Here is a 22,900-nt window from a genome sequence, read left to right on the forward strand (position 1 = left end):
ATCAGCTATGGAGGTGGCTCTACCCCCAGTGTCCAGTGACGCCAAGGCAACTCCAGGTGCCCCTGGCCCAGCTGGTGTGGCTGATGCAGGGGTGAGGGGCAGTGTTGTACATAGTGTGGTGAGTGTGGAAGTGGTGAATGATGCTGAGGGGAGTGATCCTGGTATGAGTGCTGGTAAATCTGCACCCCCATATGGAGCTATGCATATGTCACCCCTGGGGTAAGTGGGGTGAACTTTTTGCAAAGGCGTCTTCTGGAGGTTCTTAGGAGAGGGGAAACGTCAATCACTGTAGAGGGAAGAGAGGTTGATCTATCCTTCTGCATAGACAGGCATGGCCTGGCAGCCTTCCAAGAGCAAAGGGGGGCGTATGGTCTTTACTCACAACTGGGCCCGGAGCTGCCTATAGGAATGTGGTTCGTCTTCCCTGGAGGGGCAGTGATGCATGCCAACCCAGGTCAATGGTGGTGGAGCTCCTCCTGAAGATGAACTTCAGGGCTAGTGACACCTTTGTCCTGATACATCCTTATGGTACTCCGGAGTTCAATGTCAGCTTTCGGACGGAGGGCTTGGAGCTCTTCTGGTGAAATTATGAGCTGGCAAAGAGCAAGCCCGCCTGGCAAGTCTTTGCTGTGCAAGCAGTGTCTCACCAAAACACAGTCAAGAAAGTGACTGTTTTGACCCCTAACGAGTCACTTTCTTGTATAGTTTCATAGTTTCATAGTTTATACGGTTGAAAAAAGACATTTGTCCATCAAGTTCAACCAAGGAAGGGAAGGGATTGGATGAGGAAGGGATTTCTGGGAAACAATTCTATATAACATAACCATCAATGTTATTTAGGTGTAAAAAGGCATCTAGACCCTTCTTGAAGCTCTCTGCTGTCCCTGCTGTGACCATCGCCTGAGGCAGGCTATTCCACAGATTGACAGTTCTCATAGACATCATGACTTGGCTCAGTCGTTATGGCGAAGTAGTTCAGGTACCTCATAAAACCGCGATGAATATGGTATTTGGTCTGGGGCGGAGGTGGAGGAGCTGAGAGGCCTGTGAAGAAAAACAAGAATAAGTCACCTTCTCAGTTGAGATGGCTTGAAGTACAGAAAAAAGGGAGAGAACTGGGGAAGCCTCAGGTTGCTGGGGTGACCCTGGGTCCTTCCTCAGAGGCTGGTCATGCTACTGAGGCCCTGAGGGATGATGAGTTGGAGGAGGAGGTCAGGAGGATGGAGCGCGAGAAAGGTGCCATGTCCTCCACGTCCTCCCATTATGAGAGTATGGATGAGGATAACAGGATATGGCTAGAAAATAAGAGTTATCAGAAAAAGAAAAAATGTGGCCTATCTAAGGTACCTAAGGAAGGGAAAACTTCCTCCCCTCTGGTTGAGCTTTCCAACCGGTTCCTCACCTTCTGTGAGATCGCCTCCTCAGAAGGAGAGGCTGAGGGTGGGGTTCTGGAGGTGGCGGAGCAGCCTGCGGGGGGCGCCGAGTCTCTATCCTCTGAAGATGCTCAGAGTGGGAGACTGATTCAGATTTGGGAGACAAGGACGAAAAAGAGGGTGGTAAAGGTGGGTCCTTGGGGGCCAATAATGATATGGACACATCAATTTTTATTGAAGAGAATTTGCCACAATTCTTAAGGTAAAAGGGAAAAGGCATCATCTTCAGAGGACAGTCAGGGGAAAGGAAGTATTTAGAAAAAAGCTGTTTAACTCAATCACTCATGATGGCGGCACCCACTCCGTTGACGTTGGCATCCATTAATGTCGCCAGCATTAAGTCTGATGCGACTAGATTTGTGGCCTTTGATTTTCTCGGCCGTGTAGAAGCTGACATTTTATTTTTGCAGGAGACCAGGCTGCCAGATTTGGCGGCGGTATTTAAAGCTAAGAGGGAATGGAGACACGGGCCTTCCTATTGGTCTCTTGCGGCCGGGCAGTTTAGCGGAGTGGCGGTACTATTTACCGCACCGGTAGAATGCAGACGAGTTATTGAGTTAGAAATGGGGAGGTGCCCGATCCTGGATGTCCTCATGAAGGGACAAGAACTTTGTCTAATTAGCAAGTCCAAGTGGAACATGAAGTGTCTCTGTATGAGGATAAAGCCCTTCTTTTTTACAAGTCGGCAGGTGGTCTTTGGAGGGGACTTCAATGCTGTCACGAGGTCCCAGGATAGGGGAGGTTCCAGAGACAAGCTGACTTATGATAGCGTTGCCCTTAATAGCATAGCTAGTGAGGCTCGCCTGGTGGATGTCCACATCCGGCACACCCCAGGCCACGCGGGGTTCACCTATTATAGGGGTATTTGCAGGTCTAGAATAGACAGGTTTTATTTAAAGGAAGAAGTCATTTCTTCAGCAGTGTCCATTGTGGAGGTGGAGTTCTCCGACCACTATTTAATTTTGTGTTCTCTGAATTGAGTCTGAAAACTCCCTGGATGGGAAAGGGCTATTAGAAGCTCAATTCGTCTCTCCTGGAAGAAGCGGAGATCAGACAATCCTTTGAGGACTTTCTTCAGAGCCAGGTACCTTTGCTGGGCCTTTGTATCAGTAAGTCAGAGTGATGGGAGATGTTCAAGAAAAGTGTGGCGAGATTCTTCCGCCAGCTCTCGAGCCTCAGGAGCCTGGACAGGTATCGCCTGTATCAGGGCCTGAGGAGGTAATTCGAGCATCTAGTCTCAACTGGAGGTAGTTGTGAGGACATCTCCAGAGTGAAATATTTGCTGAAGAGGTGTCAGTATGATAGGCACGCATCTTTGGTTCTTGAGAGGGATTATGGGAAATAAGGGTTGTGTATGGTCAATCCTGTGGTGTTCCTAGTGAATACCTTTCTTAAGATCAATGTAGCAAACCTCTGGAAAGAGAGGGCTCCTCCATGGGTATACACCTGTAGGGTATGGTTTAGGCCTTTCTTCCATGAATAGGATACAGGAGGGCACCTGAAGGATCTCCGTACACCGCATGGGCATCTTTCGGCTTACGCTACCCCGGTTCTCAAGGTGATCCGTCGTTTGGGCTTGGGAATGTGGGAGATCAGGACCATGTCGCAGAACCTCCTTGATAAGAGGGTTCTGTTGACCCATTTCCAGAAGCCTCTGGCCCTCAGGGATTGCCCAAGTCAGGATCTGAGGGTGGGTTTGAGTCTGTTGAATTCCATCAGGATCCCCTTGAAGTTTTGGGACTTCGCTTGGCGCTGCTTCCATGGAAAGCTGTGTGGGAGGGACAATCTGAAGTGTAGGAGCTCTGAGGAAAGGGGTTGTCCCCGGGAGGAGTGCGGTGGCCTGCTGGAGAGCATGGACCACTTCCTGCTTCAGTGCCCCTTTAACACAGAGATGTACAACCGGGTGGGCACTTGCATCCATTGGCCTGGGTTGGCCGATCTCTCCTATGCAGAGTGGGCCTATGGAGCATTCAGAGGCCTGGGTGGCCTGGACCGCACAGTGCTTAGTTTCTAAGCAGCGTAAAACCGTCCCTTTGTATGAGGTGGTTAGGAACATTTTGGCTGACCTGGTGAGGGTGCGCTCTCTGGAGTATGTGAGGCTGGGCACGGGGAGGGCCTCTCTCCTTTGGAGGGGGTTCTCCTTTAGTGTCCCTTAGTCTGTCATCTCCTCTCCTAATGTTGGGCTGAAGCTGCACTGTAGATTTTTGTTTTGTGTTCTGAGCATATAGAGATGTAGGGCTTGCAGGTGCTGAAACTGTGCTTTATGTGGTTTGGATTTGTTTAGAGATTTGATGTGTGTTTTAGTGTATTGTTTTATAAATATTATTATAGTATTTGTGTATATAAGTTGGTTTAGGGATTAGGTTGGAAGGGGGTGGACAGGATTTGGACACTATGGGGGACATTAATCATAGGGGGTCTCAGGTTCGCCTATTTTTGTGCCTGGTTTGTTCTTCTTTTTGGCTCCTGATCTATGATGGATCTAGTTCTGCCTTAGTAAATGCATTTTGGATTTGTCTCATGTCCGATTCATTTGCGCCTAAATTAGCGCCAAATTTGTCTCAAATTGTTAGATCTCATTTGTCAGCAATAATGAAAGGAGACTGAGAAAAGGTGACAGAACGTTCAGGGCATCATCTCTGCACCAAAAAACTATCATTATGATAGGGACTAAAGTTACAGATAAAGTGCTTCCTCAGGTCTAGGCTTGTTGTGCTGGAGTGCTGCAATAATCTAGTGGTGCAATAATCTAGATTATTGCAGCACTCCAGCACAACAAGCCTAGACCTGAGTAAGCACTCGTTGTCGTGCGAAACGCGTTGTCCAAAATATCTCTGAATAAAAGGAAACCTTTTACCCCTGAGGACCAGCACCTTTCAGACGTCCCATTTTTACACATAGGGTGGTACAACCAGTGACCTACCCTCCAGCCCATTTGCTATACGCTCTTGTTACCCAACCTTGGGGCAAGGGTGGGGACACGGCAGTGGTTACTCATTACATATGCCTGACCCAGCGTTTTGCCTGTCTCTAGCACAACCAGCAAAGGTGAGTATCCAATCTCACCTAAGAGCACCTGTTACTCAAGAGCACCCCGGAAATAACCAAGGATTATCTCACACTAGGTAGCGCTGTTTCTCTCTGTCCCCCTCCCTTTTTCTTATGCTCATCTGGCATAACATCCCATGAACTGTCATCTTCCAGGGTACAGTTAGGTTCTAGGTATGAGAAATTGAGGTGAGTCCTAGGCTCCTGCTTACCAATCCATGTCGAAAACAGGTAAAGGAGGACGAAAACACTCCAGGCTTGGAGCAAGTTAAATAGTGTAAAGGTTAATTGAGGAACAGCTTCACACCCAGAGCAGACTTAGACTAACGCTGACACTGCCAGGCTGAAAGCCAAGATACAAGCCCTGGAGAAAGGAAAGGCTTCCTGCATAAGAGGAGCCGTCCATACCAAGAAATGTAAATAAACTGAAGGATCAGAAAGATGGCCGTACACAGTAAAAGAATATCTTATAGGCAGTTCTGGCGGTTCTGGCGGTTCTGGCCGTAGCCTGGGACCCAAGCTTTCTAGGGGGCCCATGGACAACCAAACTATCTGCCAAATTTTATAATCAAAAGAACCTTCACCCATTTGTTCCTTCTTTCACACAATAGCACAGGAGAGCCATTTCAGGATCTTTGAAGTCCTCAAACCCCAGATATAAAGCAGCAGAAGGGACACATCCTGCATTACCCAAGAAGCTTTATTCTAGGACCTTATGTAGGAACTGACTCCAGACTTGTAGGGACTATAATATTCATACGGCCCAGGAACCATGATGGTCTTAGTCCGCTCCTGGTCGGATGAGAAGTGGTGAAGGTTCCTGGGCAGGTGCAACTTTAAATCCAGAGGAAATCCAGGATTCCAAGCAGCGACATCAGCAGTTGCTGCAGGACTATCAGCCTATATGACATAGGACACAGACAGAGAAATGCAGCTTTTGGAACTGGCTGGTGGTTCTTATAAAGCCATATTAAAAAAATCTTATAAAAAACACATAATGGGTTTTGAGCCTTATTTGTAATCGAAGTATGATTAAGAGCCGAGAATGGGTCTCGGAATACGTTTGAAGCTGTTATGGGCCCCATAGTGTCAGGGGACCCCAAAGGACGCAAAAGAATGAAGGTTGTATTTACATGTTATGCTGCACATTTGCAGTCATTTACTAAGGGCCTGAATCGCGTTTTTACATCGGGTTACATGAATTTTACCGATTTGCGCCGATTTCCCCTGAATTGCCCCGGTGTTTTTGGCGCATGCGATCGGATTGAGGCGCATCGGCGCCGGCATGCACGCAACGGAAATCGGGGGGCGTGGCCGTAAGAAAACCCGTCGGATTCGGAGAAACCGGCATATTTTTTTTTAAAAATGTGTCGCTTCACACGCACTTACCTGCACCTGGCCTGGCTTGGTGAACTTCAGTGAACTCCGACGGAATTCAGCGCAGCAGCGACACCAAGTGGACATCGGAGGAACTACCTTAGTGAATCGCCGGAAGACATGAATCAGCATCAGAGAACCCACCGCTGGATCGCAAATGGACCGGGTAAGTAAATCTGCCCCATTGTGTATGTGTGTGCATATGCTCTATGTCTGTAAATGGTATTCTAAGTATGTGCATATTTGCTGTATGTGTGTATATGTGATATGTATTTGGTCTATATGTGTTCATATGTGATGTGCATTTGCTTTATGTCTGTGTCTATGCTGTATGGGTGTATCTGTTACTGCATGTATGTCTGTATATCGTGTATGTGTGTGTATATGGTGTGCATATACTGTATGTATGTTCATGCTGTATGATGTGTGTTTATTTGGTGTGCATATAATGTATGTGTTTTATATGGTGCTGTATGTATGTGCAGGGCCGGATTAAAGGAGGGGCTCATGGTGCTCGAGCCCCGGGGCCCCCACCACTTTCACTTTTTAAGGGGCCCCCACCAGTTCCCGACAGTCAGCGACTCAGCTCAGCTGAGTCACTGACCATCTCTGTGTGCAATGCGCAGCGGCCCGTGGCCGCCTGCAACGCACATAGGGGTCTAGGATGACAGCTATCTCATTGAGACACAGCTGCCTTCGCTGGGAGAGATCGCCGAGATTGCCATTTTCTGCAGGGGACTGGCGGCTAAAGTCTACAGGGGGCTGGTGGCTGTATACTACAGGGGTCTAGCGGCTGTATACTACAGGGGTCTGGCAGGCTATATGCTACAAGGGGTTGGCAGGCTACATACTACAGGGGGCTGGCAGCCTACATACTACAGGGGGCTGGCAGGCTGTATACTAAAGGGGGTGGAAGGCTATACACCTCCAAATACATTGTTGGAAGGGCCCCCACCAGTTTGCGCCCAGGGGCCCACACCACCCTTAATACGGCCCTGTGTATGTGTATATATATGGTGTGCTTAAACTGCATGCATGTGTGTGTATATATATATATATATATATATATATATATACATATATATAGTATACTTTATGTGTATTTTATGTGTATAAGTGCATAAAAGTGTGTGCATGAGTGTATACATTGTGAGTGAACAAATATGTATATTTTTTTAGGTGGTGCTATGCATAAATCAGCTTTTGGGCCCAGCCTCTCCTAATAACACCACTGGACTATCAATGAGAATAATATACATTTCCATCTCCTTCCAGGTTTCTCCTTATCCTGTGTACAATGTCAGGATGCCACTGATGTCCCCTGTACAGGGAAGACGGCGCCCTGCCCTTCATCAGCTGACATCTGTGTGTCAAAATACACAGAGACCTTTATAGGTACGTGAGCATTTTTAATGTTGTGATACACTGGGGGTTATTTACTAAGGGCCCCGATTCGCGTTTTCCCGACGTGTTACCCGAATATTTCCGATTTGCGCCGATTGTATCTGAACTGCCCCGGGATTTTGGCGCACGCGATCGGATTGTGGCGCATCGGCACCGGCATGCATGTGACGGAAATCGGGGGGGCGTGGCCAAACAAAAACCCGACGGATTCGGAAAAAACGCCGCATTTAACAAAGGAAATTGTGTCGCGGAGCTTGCACTCACCTTCATCCAGGATAGGATCGAGAACTTCGGTGCATTTCAGGGAACTTCAGCGCAGCAGCGCCACCTGGTGGACGTCGGAGGAACTGCCTTGATGAATCCCGTCCGGAACGAATCCAGCGCAGAGAATGCGCCGTTGGATCGCGAACGGACCAGGTAAGTAAATCTGCCCCACTGCGTCCGCCCCACCCCCCCCTCACATGGAGGACAGTCTCCTCTCAGCACTCACACTGCTCCGGATATGACTCCAAATACAACAGGCAACTTTTATAATGTATTTTATATCAGATTTGATCTTTGGATCCTTGGTATCAAAGGCAGCAACATAGTATCGCCACATAGGATTATTTTCAGCCTCAATCTTCTTCAATACAGATAACTATATACCAGTTACATCTATTCAACACATTTATTTATTTCTGATCCCCTTCTTCTTCAATATACACTAAATAAAAATACACCAGACCCTCTTAATACATAAATAGCCATTAAGCACATACACACATCATATGAGGCCCATAAAAACTCATATAGCTACTATATTTAGACCACTGGTGTAATTTGAATCAAAAATCACCATCCAACACATTTATGGACCACCCTTTTAATTAAAATATGTATAGTACCAAATATAAGTACAGAACCCAAGCCAAGCTCAGTACAAAAATACAGCACCAGAACCAAGCTCAGTATCTATTTATTAACAAAACCTAGCTCTGTTCTAAAAACAGAACCTAAGCCAAGCTCAGTACAAAAATACAGTACCAGAACCAAGCTCAATATCTATTCATTTACAGAACTTATCTCCATTCTAAAAACAGAACCCTAGCCAAACTCAGTAAACAAATACAGCACCAGAACCAAGCTCAATATCTATTCATTAACAGAAACAAGCTCTGTTCTAAAAACAGAACCCTAGCCAAGCTCAGTACATAAATACAGCACCAGAACCAAGCTTAATATCTATTCATTAACAGAACCAAGCTCTGTTCTAAAAACAGAACTCTAGCCAAGCTCAGTACACAAATACAGCACCAGAACCAAGCTCAATATCTATTCATTAACAGAACCAAGCTCTGTTCTAAAAACAGAACCCTAGCCAAGCTCAGTACAAAAATACAGCACCAGAACCAAGCTCAATATCTATTCATTAACAGAACCTCGCTCTGTTCTAAAAACAGAACCTAAGCCAAGCTCAGTACAAAAATACAGCACCAGAACCAAGCTCAATATCTATTCATTTACAGAACTTATCTCCATTCTAAAAACAGAACTCTAGCCAAGTTCAGTAAACAAATACAGCACCATAACCAAGCTCAATATCTATTCATTAACAGAACCAAGCTCTGTTCTAAAAACAGAACCCTAGCCAAGCTCAGTACATAAATACAGCACCAGAACCAAGCTTAATATCTATTCATTAACAGAACCGAGCTCTGTTCTAAAAACAGAACTGTAGCCAAGCTCAGTACACAAATACAGCACCAGAACCAAGCTCAATTTCTATTCATTAACGGAACCAAACTCCATTCTAAAAACAGAACCCTAGCCAATACACGAATACAGCACAAGAACCAAGCACAAAACGTAAATACAGAACCAAAATCAGAGCATCAACAGAGCACATAAAAACAAGCTCGGTACAGAACTTGGGGTCCTTGGAGTTTGAGTAATCTCTTCCTTTTGTAGGAGTCCTCTCTGTAATCTGGGTGAGTTGGTAAGTATGGAGTCAGTTACTTACATTTTTGATCTTATGTTTCGCTACAGCTGGGTTGCTGTTCTCAAAGCTGTATATGAGGAACTGTGGAGATCGTGCTACTTGCTCTGTATCCAGCAGTATGACCACTTCTCATGGTAGAGTCATCACCAGCAGCACCTGCTGTTATACAGAAGGCTGTTCTCCTCCACGTCCTGTATGTAAGTACTCAACTTCATTACAATAAGTTCTTTAGTGGCCATACACAAAGGTTGCTGATGATGATACGAGGTAGACAAGCTGGTGACACCCCCATTGATGGTGTGCACTATTCTTTACGATGAAACTGCGAATGGCTCATTAAATCAGTTATGGTCCCCCCCCCCCTCCCCAGTAGCACTTTGGCACCGATACAGATGTGCTTACCCTGCTCTGTTTCCAGATCAAAGAGTTGGTCTCTGGCCATTTTTCTCAGCCAGAAGTTCCATGTTTTACAGGACCTGCTTAGGGTTCATAGTCTCCTTGGACTATGTGTCACAAGTGCCTTCCTATGGTCACATGAAGCCAAGTATTGCCCAAAATGTAACACCATGACTGCTGCAGCAGCAGAAGACCTGAAGTACTGGTGTGACCCAGGAATTGGCAGACAAAGCAAGATATGTACACTGTGGGTTCTTAGCGAACCTGACCCCTTAAGGGTGTTATGGGGGCTCCCGCGACACATATCTCAGGTCGCAGGCTCACCCATGCCCCTCTGTATATGCCATTGTGGCCCTTGCGCAACTTACCTCTCCCCGCTCCTGATCCTGGTCCTCGGGCCGTGCGTGTATCCCCGTCTCCTAGGGCACGCGCACACCGGCTTCAGAAAATTTAAGGGGCCAGTGTACTGTTAATTGCCGTTGGCCATTTCCCAGAATTCTATATAAACCTGCCTCTCCCTACACACCCGGATCTTTGTGCCTTGTGCCATAGAGAAAGCTGTGTTCCATGCCCTTTGCTGGTTTTGTGATTACCTGTTGTGACCCCGGTTCCGTTGCTGACTAGGCTCCTCCGCTACCTGACTTAACCTAATGCTACGTCCCCAACTCTGATCCCGTGCTGCCCGTCCTGACCTCCTGCTTGTCTCCACCACAAAGTCGCACCTGTGGATGGACCTGGTGGTACCACGCCGCAGCAAGTCCAACACGCTTTGTGGCGGGCTCTGGTGAAAACCGGGTACCACTTAGATTCTGGTCCCAGTTGTCGGCTTACACCATCGTCTGCGGTGGTCCGCTACCCCAGAAGCCTGACAAAGGGTTTTCCAAATTTCCTCTTAATTGAAGATTGTTGGATTCCACCTTAACCAACAAAAGAGAGAATGCATTTCACAAAAGAGACCAGTCATGGCAGGTTATTAAAATTACAGAAATTACAGCTTCTACTTTGTAGGGTTTACATTAGAACCTTGGCAGGTTGACCTAAAAATTTGTCAATTTTCAAGTGTAATACCAGAAGTTTTTGTAGCTCTTACAATGTATAATCATTACATCACTGCACCTAACTGCTGAGGCTGGAACCAGTGATGGGACTTTAAAGGGGTTGTCCACTTTTCAGTACATCTTTTCCATTAGCCATGTCTCTGCATGTACCTGTGTCTTTACCTCCTTTGAGAGGTTCAGCCTTTCCCTGTTCTCCTCATGCTGCCCTCTGCACATACACACAACTTCCTGTTTCTCACAGGGAGAGAGGTTTACATTAGCATTAGCAGGGGAAGGGGAGCAGGAGGAGTAATAATCTCCTGCTGCCCCTCCTATTTACCAGTGCAGATACATGCAACAAAGATCCACAGAGGGTTTACAGGCAGTACTAAAGTAAGTATCAGGGATGATTAATCAATCGATGAACTTTCAGGGATTAATGTTAAAGCAGTAAAGGCACATGGGCAATTTAAGTAAAAGAGTAGCCAACTCCTTTAAGGGGTAGCCTCCAAACTTCGTGGAAGGTTGGACAACCAGCGACCCTGACAATTAGCTTATACATACTATGGACACTGCTTTTTCCATAGTTTATGAATTGCCCAACCACACTTCAGATGTAGCTGAACTCATATCAATGAGTGCAGTTATATTGAATCTGCCATCACTTACCTCGCCTTACCTAAACTGTTACAATGCTTAATTATTTTGACCACAAGTTAACCCTTCAGCAGATGGTTACATCAGTCTAGTCACGTTGAGTAGTCTGGACCGCCCTCTTTACACTGACCATTGAATATCCTGCTTTCAATTGGATTATGATGTAGCTATCCCAACACTCTTAAAACATCCTAACCATCATAAAACACTTTGTTACAAGGTTGGCCATTTCAGTAAGACTTACCTTCTTATCTGTATCGAGGACTCCCTACTTGACCCTTTATCGTAGATCTTGGGGGTCAGAGGATTAGAATGTCTCCTGATAAGGGTCTGACATGTATTTAAAAAATGGGTTGGGAGATATTGACAACAATTTGATCTAGATGTCCAGCCAAGGTCTCTTGTTTCGATGGTCATTTTGTCTTCTGAATTGTTACCCTCTCTGTTTATATCAGTGCCTCCGGTAAACTTCAAGAAAAATGGTGTTGTCTGCAAGACCTGCCACGCAATGCAATCCCAACCATGTGACTCTGACACCTACACTGACTGCCTTGGAAATGAGACAAAGTGCCTATCTCAAGTGTCAACAGTTGCAGGTAACTACCTAACATGATAGCATGTGGGGGTGGTATCTTGGCCTCCTTACTTAAGCTCAGAATATTATACACCAATCATGGGCTGCACTGAACCCTTCCCCCATCTGCTTGTCCTTTATATAACTTTGTTGGGTTCAGTAAACTATGAAGAGATACTGAAAGGGAAATGTACCATATATACCTGAGCATAAGCTGAGTATAGTTTTGCCACAAAAAAACTGGGAAAACTTTCACCTTCACTTGAGTATAAACCTAGGATACGAAAGACAGACGCTACTCTCTAATAAAATGTCCAGCAGCAGCCTCCCCTCACTAATGAAATGGCTAGCAGCCTCCCCCATCAATGGAATATCCAACAGTGGCCTCCCCTCATTAATAAAATGTCCCGCAGCCTCCCCTCATGAATGAAAAGTCCAGCAGTGTTCTCCCCTCACTAATGAAATGACCAGCAGCCTTCCCTCATCAATGAAATATTCAGTATTCCCATCACTAATGAAATGTCCAGCTGCCTCTCCTCATTAATAAAATGTCCACAGCCCCCCATTTTATTACAATGTCTGAAGCCCCACCTCAATGAACAAATGTTTAGCAGAGCCATCCCCTCCCCAATGAATGTCCAGCAGAGCCACCCCCTCCCCAATAAATGTCCAGCAGAGCCATTCAAACCTTGCTTCATTTAATGGAATGTCCAGCCCCCATAAAAAAGAAAATTAGTTCCCGTATCTCTCCTTTTATGGTCTTCGTGTTTCGCTGGCAGCGCAGGGAGATGAAAATCTATGCGCTCTCCTCACACACAAACTATGGCGCTGCAGCGTCGCTGCCTGGGGATGTCATAGTGTGTGTACGGGGAGAGCGCATAGATGTGCATCTCACTGCTGAACCCAAAAAACAGAAGAGGAGAGATGAGAAAAGGATACCGGGGGTGAGCACCGGAGGGTGAGTATCAACTTTATTTTTTTATATACTGGTGTATAAGCTGAGCACGTTTTTTTTTAGCACAAAAATTGTCCTGGAAAACACAGCTTATACGCAAGTATAGTTCAACGGGGCAGATATTTCAAATTTATGTTTTCATTTCTTCCAAAACACCTTTCACCACATTAATCAGAAGAGTTTAAAGACACTTTTAGCATTTGATACACCGAAGGGCTTGGCTTTGGTAAAAGGGGTGGGGTCTCAGCTAAAAGGGGCGTGTCATAAGTTGGGCCAAATTTATAAAAAAAGATTTTTGTGCATCTACTAATAGAAGGCGCAAAATACAAATAGACAGTCAGAAACTACACCAGATTTATCATTCATGAGATACTTTGATGGATCTGGTGCAACTTAAGGGCCACTTCCCATCTTTGGTTTTCCTTATTTCCGTCTGTTACTTTGAGCTTATACAAGTAATGGTCCAACACATAGGACAGTTGTAAGTCTTTCCATAATATCTCTTTTTTGGACCTTTCCTGGTTTAGGTTCAAAATAACTGAAGGAAATAACTGAAGTCCTAAAGGAGGTGTGAACTGGTCCTAAGACTCGTCTAATGGTGTATCTTACTTTTAGCCATTTTTTATAAATCTGCCCCAATGTAGTCATGATACACAGATCTGAACAAAAGGAAAAAGGGAAATAAAAAATGACAATACTCGCCTCTCCTGTCATCTGGGGCAACTTTCACAATGTCCTTAGACCTAGACCATCAACAAATTGGACCAAGGAGAGATGAGTCTACAATTATTTTTTCTTTGTATAAATCCCTGGACATCAATGTAATCCCCCAAATCTTAGAGCTGTATTACCACAATCAACCACCACAGGATAGGGCCTAACTTGCTGATCGGTGGGGGCTCAGTGATGGGACCTCCACAGATCATAAAAGCAGGGTCCCACGTTCATCCGTTGGATTCCTCGTGGCTTCATGAGAGTAATGGAGCAGACATCCATGCATTACTGCCCTGCTCCATACTTCTCAATGGAGCCGATGGGGAATGACAGAGCGCTGCGTTTACCGATCTCCGTCAGCTCCATAAAACCCCTTTAAGATACATGGGTGTCCCTACACTTCCCGAAATAAAGGGTTAATCAGTCATTAGCCTAATTATGGAAACCCCTTCAATGTTAATGAATTTCTGGGCCTCAATTACAATTCAGGGAACACCAAAAAAATATGGAATAAACTGCATGAACTTTGTTATGAAATGCTGCAGATTTTACCCAAATATTTTGAGCCAAAACTAGAGGGGGAGATTGGTACAAAACTTTCTTTAAAAAATTTCCCATCCTTCTTCTACCAAATCCTTGTTTTGGAAAAACGGTTCCAAAATTGCAGCAAAAAAACTATTTAAACCCCAATTGTGTCTTCAGATGAAGTTGGTAAATATTTTGTTGATTTTTTCTTTACCCCTTTCCCAAGGATTGACTTCAACAGCCATGCGGGGCTGTGCCACCCCGAGCTTATGTGCGATTCCCCATGAGGAAGGGTCACTGGAACATTTGAGGTTTATCTCGGACACCACCTGCACGGATGGAGGTGCCGGTCTCCACTACTGCCTGTACCTGCTGGGGGTGACCTTTATTGGGCTTTTCAAGGTCATGTATTAAAGTTCAAACAAAAGTAAAAAATCCAACCTGTAGCAGACATACAGATTACTTACACTCCCTTATTAGGCGTCCTAGTCCCCGATCCTCCATCTAACTGTCTGACAACCAAGTATATGCCCAAAAATATGGTCCAACGATTGGGAAAAGGACCTAACACGTGGACTGTGTTTCTCAACCTGATCATCCTAGGGAGTCTCCTTAAGTGGGGTTTGTTATGAAAGGGGAATGAGAGCCTGGTAACGCCCCAACTTTGGCCCCAGCTATGGGACAGTAATAATAAAAATACAAAAGAAAGCAGATTTGTCATTTATTAGTCCCTAAAGGGGTTGTCCACTTTCATAAGTTAACTGATATTGTTTGTGCAAAGTTGAACAAAAGTTGAACAATTTCCGAATATACTTGCTTTATCAATTCCTTGCTGTTTTCTAGATCTCTGAACCACTGGTCCCTGGTCATGTGATGTCACACAGGTGCACAGCTCGCTATATCCCTGGTCATGTGCTGTCACGCAGTTGCATGGCTCACTATATCACACAGCTCTGATTGCACACTGTGATATAAGGAGCCGTGCACCTGTGTGACATCACATGACCAGGGATAAAATGACCTGTGCACCTGTGTGACCTCACATGACAAAGGGATACAACGAGCCGTGCACCTGTGTGACATCACATGACCAGGAATATAACAAGCCGTGCACCTGTGTGACATCACATGACCAGGGATATATAACAAGCTGTGCACCTGTGTGACATCACATGACCAGGGATATATAACAAGCCGTGCATCAGTGTGACATCACATGAACAGGGATATATAATGAGCCGTGCACCTGTGTAACATCACATGACCAGGAATATGAGCCGTGCACCTGTATGACATCACATGACCAGGGATATAATGAGCCATGCACCAGTGTGACATCACATGATCAGGGATATAACAAGCTGTGCACCTGTGTGACCTCACATGACCAGGGATATAACAAGCTGTGGACCTGTGTGACATCACATGACCAGGAATAAAATGACCTGTGCACCTGTGTGACCTCACATGACCAGGGATATAATTAGCCATGCACCCGTGTGATATCACATAACCATATTATTTGCTCAAAGTGGACAACCCCTTTAAATGATTGCCAACAATCAAGGACACCTCTATTACATTTTTACTTGTTCAACATGCATTTATGATTCATGGGATCTCACGGTGATCTCCTTGTCTTTCTGGATTGTAACACCAGACTCCCCTCAGGATGAACACACAGTATAAATTTAGTATAGTATAATAATGACTGATGATGTTTGGACACAATCCCATCACACAGTAATAGAGATAGAGCTGATGTCTGAGTGTTCATCTATTTAGCGAATAAGGGTGGAGATTTTTGGCAGTGAATATATAAATGTAAGTCTGGTGTAAGGGTTGTGTAGGAGCTCATTTCTGCAATCTGGTAATTAGTAAGGGGGTAATTGGAGTGTCCTACAACAGCCAAAAGCTTAAAAGGGTTAATATTTTGTTAATCAAACCTCCGGACTCCCATAATATCCTTTCTGTAACCGGAACCCCAATTTCCCGCTTCCTCCATGTACACATCATAGAGATAAGTGCAGGGAGGTAAGGGAGAGAACTATGCAGTTGGAAATGTATGGCTGCATAGTTCTCTCTATGAGTATAGAGAGAAAATATAAGGGGAGACCCAACTTACAGGTATAGCAGCGTAGTGTTATATTTCTATATCAGGCACAGTATAAGGCACATATTTACTGACATAGCTGCTATCTAATATATGGAATGATATTGTAGTGACTATATAGTATAATATAAACATACAGATGTAGCAGAGCTAAATTTCATCCACTATTTTGTGTATTTGTGATAAACTTCTAGGCTAAGGGAATAAGTTTGTTGTCTGGATTTATATGTAAAACCACAGGCCACACACTGAAATATGAAGATAAGGATGCGCCTAATAACAAACTCATCTCCACCGCATCTGTAGGTTTATAATATATATAATATATAAAGGAAGTGGAGGCAAAATAGTTGAAATTTGTGCCTCGGCTCCCAAACTCACCAATCATTTGCCTTCTCCGTTTTCAGCATCTGCATAGTATACACTGAATTCTAGCTGTAGGGGGCAGCGTTCCCTCATCTTTATATTAGACCCTTTGAAGTGGTTATATTTTGCTGTTTTTTTTTAAATAATATATGTGTTAAAAAAAATATTGATGTAAAAGATTAATATTATATTATGTACAAGATCAAAATAAACAATTTCATGTACACAAGTCACAAATATCTTTTATTATTATTATTATCATCATTATTATTATTATTATTATCTCAACAAAAAACTTCATTTTTCGGTCAAGACATCAGAAAACTGTTTGTCTCCTCCCATAGATCACTGCCACGTAGTATCTAACCTAACTAAACAGAGGACTGAGCATTGGCAGCATATACAATAGACCATGAGCTGACCAGTGGACGTGTTTAGACTAGACTCTGAATGGACCAGTGGCAGTGTTTAGACTAGACTATGAGCTGACTAGTGGCCGTGTTTAGACTAGACCGTGGGCTGACTAGTGGTTGTGTTTAGACTAGACCATGGGCTGACCAGTGGCAGTATTTAGACTAGACTATGAACTGACCAGTTGCAGTGTTTAGACTAGACCATGGGCTGACCAGTGGCAGTGTATAGACTAGACCATGGGCTAACAAGTGGCAGTGTATAGACTAGACCATGGGCTAACCAGTGGCAGTGTATAGACTAGACTTTGAACTGACAAATTGCAGTTTTTAGACTAGACCATGGGCTGACCAGTGGCAATATTTAGACTAGACTATGAGCTGACCAGTGGCAGTGTATAGGCTAGAACAGTGGTGGCGAAACTATGGCACGGGTGCCAGAGGCGGCACTCAGAGCCCTTTCTGCGGGCAGCCGGGCCATCGCCCCAGCACACCAGACAGGACTCAAAGAATCTTCCTGTGGTTGCAAGCCACTTAAAAGATGCTGCTTTCAGTCATATTTTGATACTTACTTCGCTACTTGGGACTGTAGGAAGAGGGAGAATGAGTAGACAGGGCCGAATTATCATTGGAGGACCTCCTGCTGGCCCCATGATTCTCTGAGTACAGAGGGACACTGGAAAGAAGCTAAAATGATGAAGATTTTCCATCTTTCTACTGTGTTGCTGTCCTCAGGAGGCCAATATGATTAAAAGTTGTTGAAGAACAGGGAGCAATAATTACTGCTTTAATTTTTGGTTGGCACCTCGCGATAAATAAGAGGGGTTTGGGTTGCAGTTTGGGCACTCAGTCGCTAAAAGGTTCACCATCACTGGGCTAGAATATGAACTGACACATTGCAATTTTTAGACTAGACTATGAACTGACCAGTGGCAGTTTATAGACTACACCATGGGCTAACCAGTGGCAGTGTATAGACTACACCATGGGCTAACCAGTGGCAGTGTATAGACTACACCATGGGCTAACCAGTGGCAGTGTATAGACTGCACCATGGGCTGACCAGTGGCAGTGTATAGACTACACCATGGGCTAACCAGTGGCAGTGTATAGACTACACCATGGGCTGACCAGTGGCAGTGTATAGACTGCACCATGGGCTGACCAGTGGCAGTGTATAGACTACACCATGGGCTAACCAGTGGCAGTGTATAGACTACACCATGGGCTGACCAGTGGCAGTGTATAGACTGCACCATGGGCTGACCAGTGGCAGTATTTATACTAGAGAACATAAATCCTGGCACTCGCAAACTCACAGAAATCTTGTCTTTTTTATGCACCGTAAGTTTGTGAGTGTTGAGATTTCTGTTTCCTGACTAACTCAGCATCTGCTGACCCCTAAGCACCACTTCAAATGGAGTGTGATCCAAACATTTGCTGTAGTGTTTACACTAGACCACGGGCTGACCAGCGCCATCGTTTATACTAGACCACGGGCTGACCACAGTGTTTACTGCAGACAATGAAATCTTACATTTCCATTATCAATTCATCTTAAATCCCTTAGAAATGACTGTTCTCCACATTGTAAACTCCTCTTTCTGACCTAGTCTTGCATTAGATAGAGGTTGCAATGTGCCACATCTAACCACAGCTACAGACATCTATTTTAAAATAAAGGAGATTTTGCCCAGGAACCTTCACCAATCTGGACTTGTAACCGGTATTTAAACAGGTTTGCTCTTCACGACAAAGACCATTGCTATTAGAATGGCCATTTAGATACGTATAACCCTGAGAAGTAGAGTTTGGGGAAATTGCCAAAAAAACAAAAAAATTGTGTATCATTTCGTACACAATCAAAGGACACTTTGAAATTTGGAGGAAACTCTGACAAGAAAATGTGTGGAAGACCAAAGGCAACAACAGAGTCATTGGCAGAGAGGACGTCTATCTGTAGGTTAGACCAGTCCGGTATCGGTAAATAAGACTGGTATGGGCCAAGCAGCACCTCCAGTGGACAAACAAGGTAAACATGGAGGAGGAAGTAAAAGCTATAACACAAAAACAGCAGTAGCAAAAAAACTTTAATATGTTTAAAATCTATTGCGCGTCTTCACTGTTACAGGGATTGGGTACCCCAGAACCCAACCTAAAGTATATGTTAAAATAAAAAGCTTAGAGACATCTGCACTGGTGATATGTCCACTATGGTTCTCTACCCCATCTATTGTGGCCAATATTCACCAAATTACTGAGATATAACTGATATAGAATAGGATTAACCATAAACCCCCCACTATGTAACTACAAATATTGTCTGTGGGAAAAACTGAATTTACTAAGGGCCTGAATCGCGTTTTTCCGTCGGGTTACCCGTATTTATCCGATTTGCGCCGATTTTCCCTGAATTGCCCCGGGATTTTGGCGCACGCGCTCGGATTGTGGCGCATCAGCGTCGGCATGCACACGACGGAAATCGGGGGGCGTAGCCGTAAGAAAAACCCGATGGATTCGCTGTATTTTTTTTTTTTAAAGTGTCGCTTGACACGCACTTACAATGGCTTGGTGAACTTCAGTCCACTCCGACGGAATTCAGCGCAGCAGCAACACCTGGTGGACATCGGGGGAACTACCTTAGTGAATCGACGGAAGACCCGAATCCTCCACAGAGAACGCGCCGCTGGATCGCGAATGGACCGGGTAAGTAAATGTGCCCCAATGTGTACAACACTTGTGTTTGTGGTGGGGAGGGTCTCACTGCAGTATCGGGGGTTGACATCTGGGAAGCTGTGAAGTACAATCCACACGGTTGCAGAGGGACAGTTGTTATGGGGGACTCGCATTTCTCTACTAAACTTCAATTATCAGGGTCTTCTATCCAAACGGCAGGTGGTGGTAAGTAGAGAGATGGAGCACCGGCCGGTTGCTTGAGAGACGTCACAACACTTCAGACCGTCCAGAGAGACAACATGTCCTCCAACCAACTTCAAAGGCAACCGACCTTCTTCTTCAGGAAACATCAGAAAACTTGTGTCGTCAGGACTAGAGATGAGCGAACACTAAAATGCTCGGGTACTCGTTATTCGAGACGAACTTTTCCCGATGCTCGAGTGCTCGTCTCGAATAACGAACCCCATTGAAGTCAATGGGAGACTCGAGCATTTTTCAAGGGGACCAAGGCTCTGCACAGGGAAGCTTGGCCAAACACCTGGGAACCTCAGAAAAGGATGGAAACACCACGGAAATGGACAGGAAACAGCAGGGGCAGCATGCATGGATGCCTCTGAGGCTGCTTAAACGCACCATTATGCCAAAATTATGGGCAACAGCATGGCCATGACAGAGTGACAGAATGAAGCTAGATAGCATCTAAAACATGCAATAATTGACCCTGACACTATAGGGGACGGCATGCAGAGGCAGCGGCAGCAGGCTAGAGAGTGTCATGGCGACATACCCTAAATGGACTCAGGCTTCAAACCAATGGGTGGCAGAGAGGAACCAAAGGAGGTGAGCAAGAAGTGCTCAAATAATATCGGTACATGATAAAAGTTTGCCAGTATATTTTGTGGATTACACAGCAGGGTGGCGACAAAGTTAACATGGAAGCCATGAAAACAACCCAAAATTCTGCCTGACACAGCTCGTTTGATAAGGGGACCATGTATGGAGGCAGTGAACTAGTAGTAGATTAAAGGTGCTGCAGTTAAAACTATGTTAGTTGGATCTTGGCATGGAGCTGGCGCTCCGCTGCCAGGCGAGCTTTCGCCAATCCAAGCCCCTGTCTCTAGGCTACTCCCCAAACAGCACTTTTGTATAAGATCAAGTGTAGTAGCGTTCTTATAAGTTTAGGATATGCCGGGTGAGGGGAATGTAAACAGATACGCAAGAAGCGCATGATGCGCATGGAGCTGGCGCTCCGCTGCCAGGCGAGCTTTCGCCAATCCAAGCCCCTGTCTCTAGGCTACTCCCCAAACAGCACTTTTGTATAAGATCAAGTGTAGTAGCGTTCTTATAAGTTTAGGATATGCCGGGTGAGGGGAATGTAAACAGATGCGCAAGAAGCGCATGATGCGCATGGAGCTGGCGCTCCGCTGCCAGGCGACCTTTCGCAAATCCAAGCCCCTGTCTCTAGGCTACTCCCCAAACAGCACTTTTGTATAAGATCAAGTGCAGTAGCGTTCTTATAAGTTTAGGATATGGCGGGTGAGGGGAATGTAAACAGATGCGCAAGAAGCGCTGAAATAATATCCCTAAATGGTAAAAGTTTGCAAGTATATTTTGTGGATTACACAGCAGGGTGGCGACAAAGTTAACAACTTTGATGTGGAATCCATGAAAACAACCCAAATTTCTGCCTGACACACCTCGTTTGATAAAGGGACGATGTATGGAGGCAGCTATATGGACGACTTTTGGAGGTAGCAATGGAGACAACGTGTGGAGGCTGCTATGGAGACAATTTAATTTGGATAGTGCCTGTATGTGGCAGTCCCAAACATTTTTCAAACCAGAGGAGCAGGTAGGTGGCCCTCCAGTAAAATGGGATAGATTGAGTGCCTGTATGTGGCAGTCCCAAAAATTGTTCAAACCAGAGGAGCAGGTAGGTGGCCCTCCAGTAAAATGGAATAGATTGAGTGCCTGTATGTGGCAGTCCCAAAAATTGTTCAAACCAGAGGAGCAGGTAGGTGGCCCTGCAGTAAAATGGAATAGATTGAGTGCCTGTATGTGGCAGTCCCAAAAATGTTTCAAACCAGAGGAGCAGGTAGGTGGCCCTCCAGTAAAATGGGATAGATTGAGTGCCTGTATGTGGCAGTCCCAAAAATGTTTCAAACCAGAGGAGCAGGTAGGTGGCCCTCCAGTAAAATGGGATAGATTGAGTGCCTGTATGTGGCAGTCCCAAAAATGTTTCAAACCAGAGGAGCAGGTAGGTGGCCCTCCAGTAAAATGGAATAGATTGAGTGCCTGTATGTGGCAGTCCCAAAAATTGTTCAAACCAGAGGAGCAGGTAGGTGGCCCTGCAGTAAAATGGAATAGATTGAGTGCCTGTATGTGGCAGTCCCAAAAATGTTTCAAACCAGAGGAGCAGGTAGGTGGCCCTCCAGTAAAATGGGATAGATTGAGTGCCTGTATGTGGCAGTCCCAAAAATGTTTCAAACCAGAGGAGCAGGTAGGTGGCCCTCCAGTAAAATGGGATAGATTGAGTGCCTGTATGTGGCAGTCCCAAAAATGTTTCAAACCAGAGGAGCAGGTAGGTGGCCCTCCAGTAAAATGGAATAGATTGAGTGCCTGTATGTGGCAGTCCCAAAAATTGTTCAAACCAGAGGAGCAGGTAGGTGGCCCTGCAGTAAAATGGAATAGATTGAGTGCCTGTATGTGGCAGTCCCAAAAATGTTTCAAACCAGAGGAGCAGGTAGGTGGCCCTCCAGTAAAATGGAATAGATTGAGTGCCTGTATGTGGCAGTCCCAAAAATTCTTCAAACCAGAGGAGCAGGTAGGTGGCCCTGCAGTAAAATGGAATAGATTGAGTGCCTGTATGTGGCAGTCCCAAAAATGTTTCAAACCAGAGGAGCAGGTAGGTGGCCCTCCAGTAAAATGGGATAGATTGAGTGCCTGTATGTGGCAGTCCCAAAAATTGTTCAAACCAGAGGAGCAGGTAGGTGGCCCTCCAGTAAAATGGAATAGATTGAGTGCCTGTATGTGGCAGTCCCAAAAATTGTTCAAACCAGAGGAGCAGGTAGGTGGCCCTGCAGTAAAATGGAATAGATTGAATACAAAGAGGAGGAGAAGGAGGAAAATGAGGAGGAGGAGGAGGAGTGGATCAATTATTCAGGTTGAGCTTCCTTCACCTGGTGGAGATTGGAAATTCTGAGAAATCCAGCCTTTATTCATTTTAATAAGCGT

The 22,900-nt window shown here is 45.2% G+C and overlaps 1 protein-coding gene across 1 annotated transcript in view; it reads left to right on the forward strand.

Annotated features, from left to right (window-relative positions):
* Positions 1-16,737, forward strand: part of LOC140134602 (phospholipase A2 inhibitor gamma subunit B-like) — a 50,356-nt gene extending 33,619 nt beyond the window's left edge. The window contains exons 2-5 of the mRNA XM_072155036.1: positions 7,134-7,253; positions 9,291-9,440; positions 11,789-11,929; positions 14,328-16,737. Coding sequence (XP_072011137.1) covers positions 7,134-7,253; positions 9,291-9,440; positions 11,789-11,929; positions 14,328-14,515 — 599 coding nt within the window. The 3' untranslated portion in view covers positions 14,516-16,737. The remainder of the gene's footprint in view (positions 1-7,133; positions 7,254-9,290; positions 9,441-11,788; positions 11,930-14,327) is intronic.
* The last annotated feature ends 6,163 nt before the right edge of the window (positions 16,738-22,900 follow it).

This window comes from Engystomops pustulosus, chromosome 6 (genome assembly GCF_040894005.1).
Source record: "Engystomops pustulosus chromosome 6, aEngPut4.maternal, whole genome shotgun sequence".
Taxonomy (NCBI): Eukaryota; Metazoa; Chordata; class Amphibia; order Anura; family Leptodactylidae; genus Engystomops; species Engystomops pustulosus.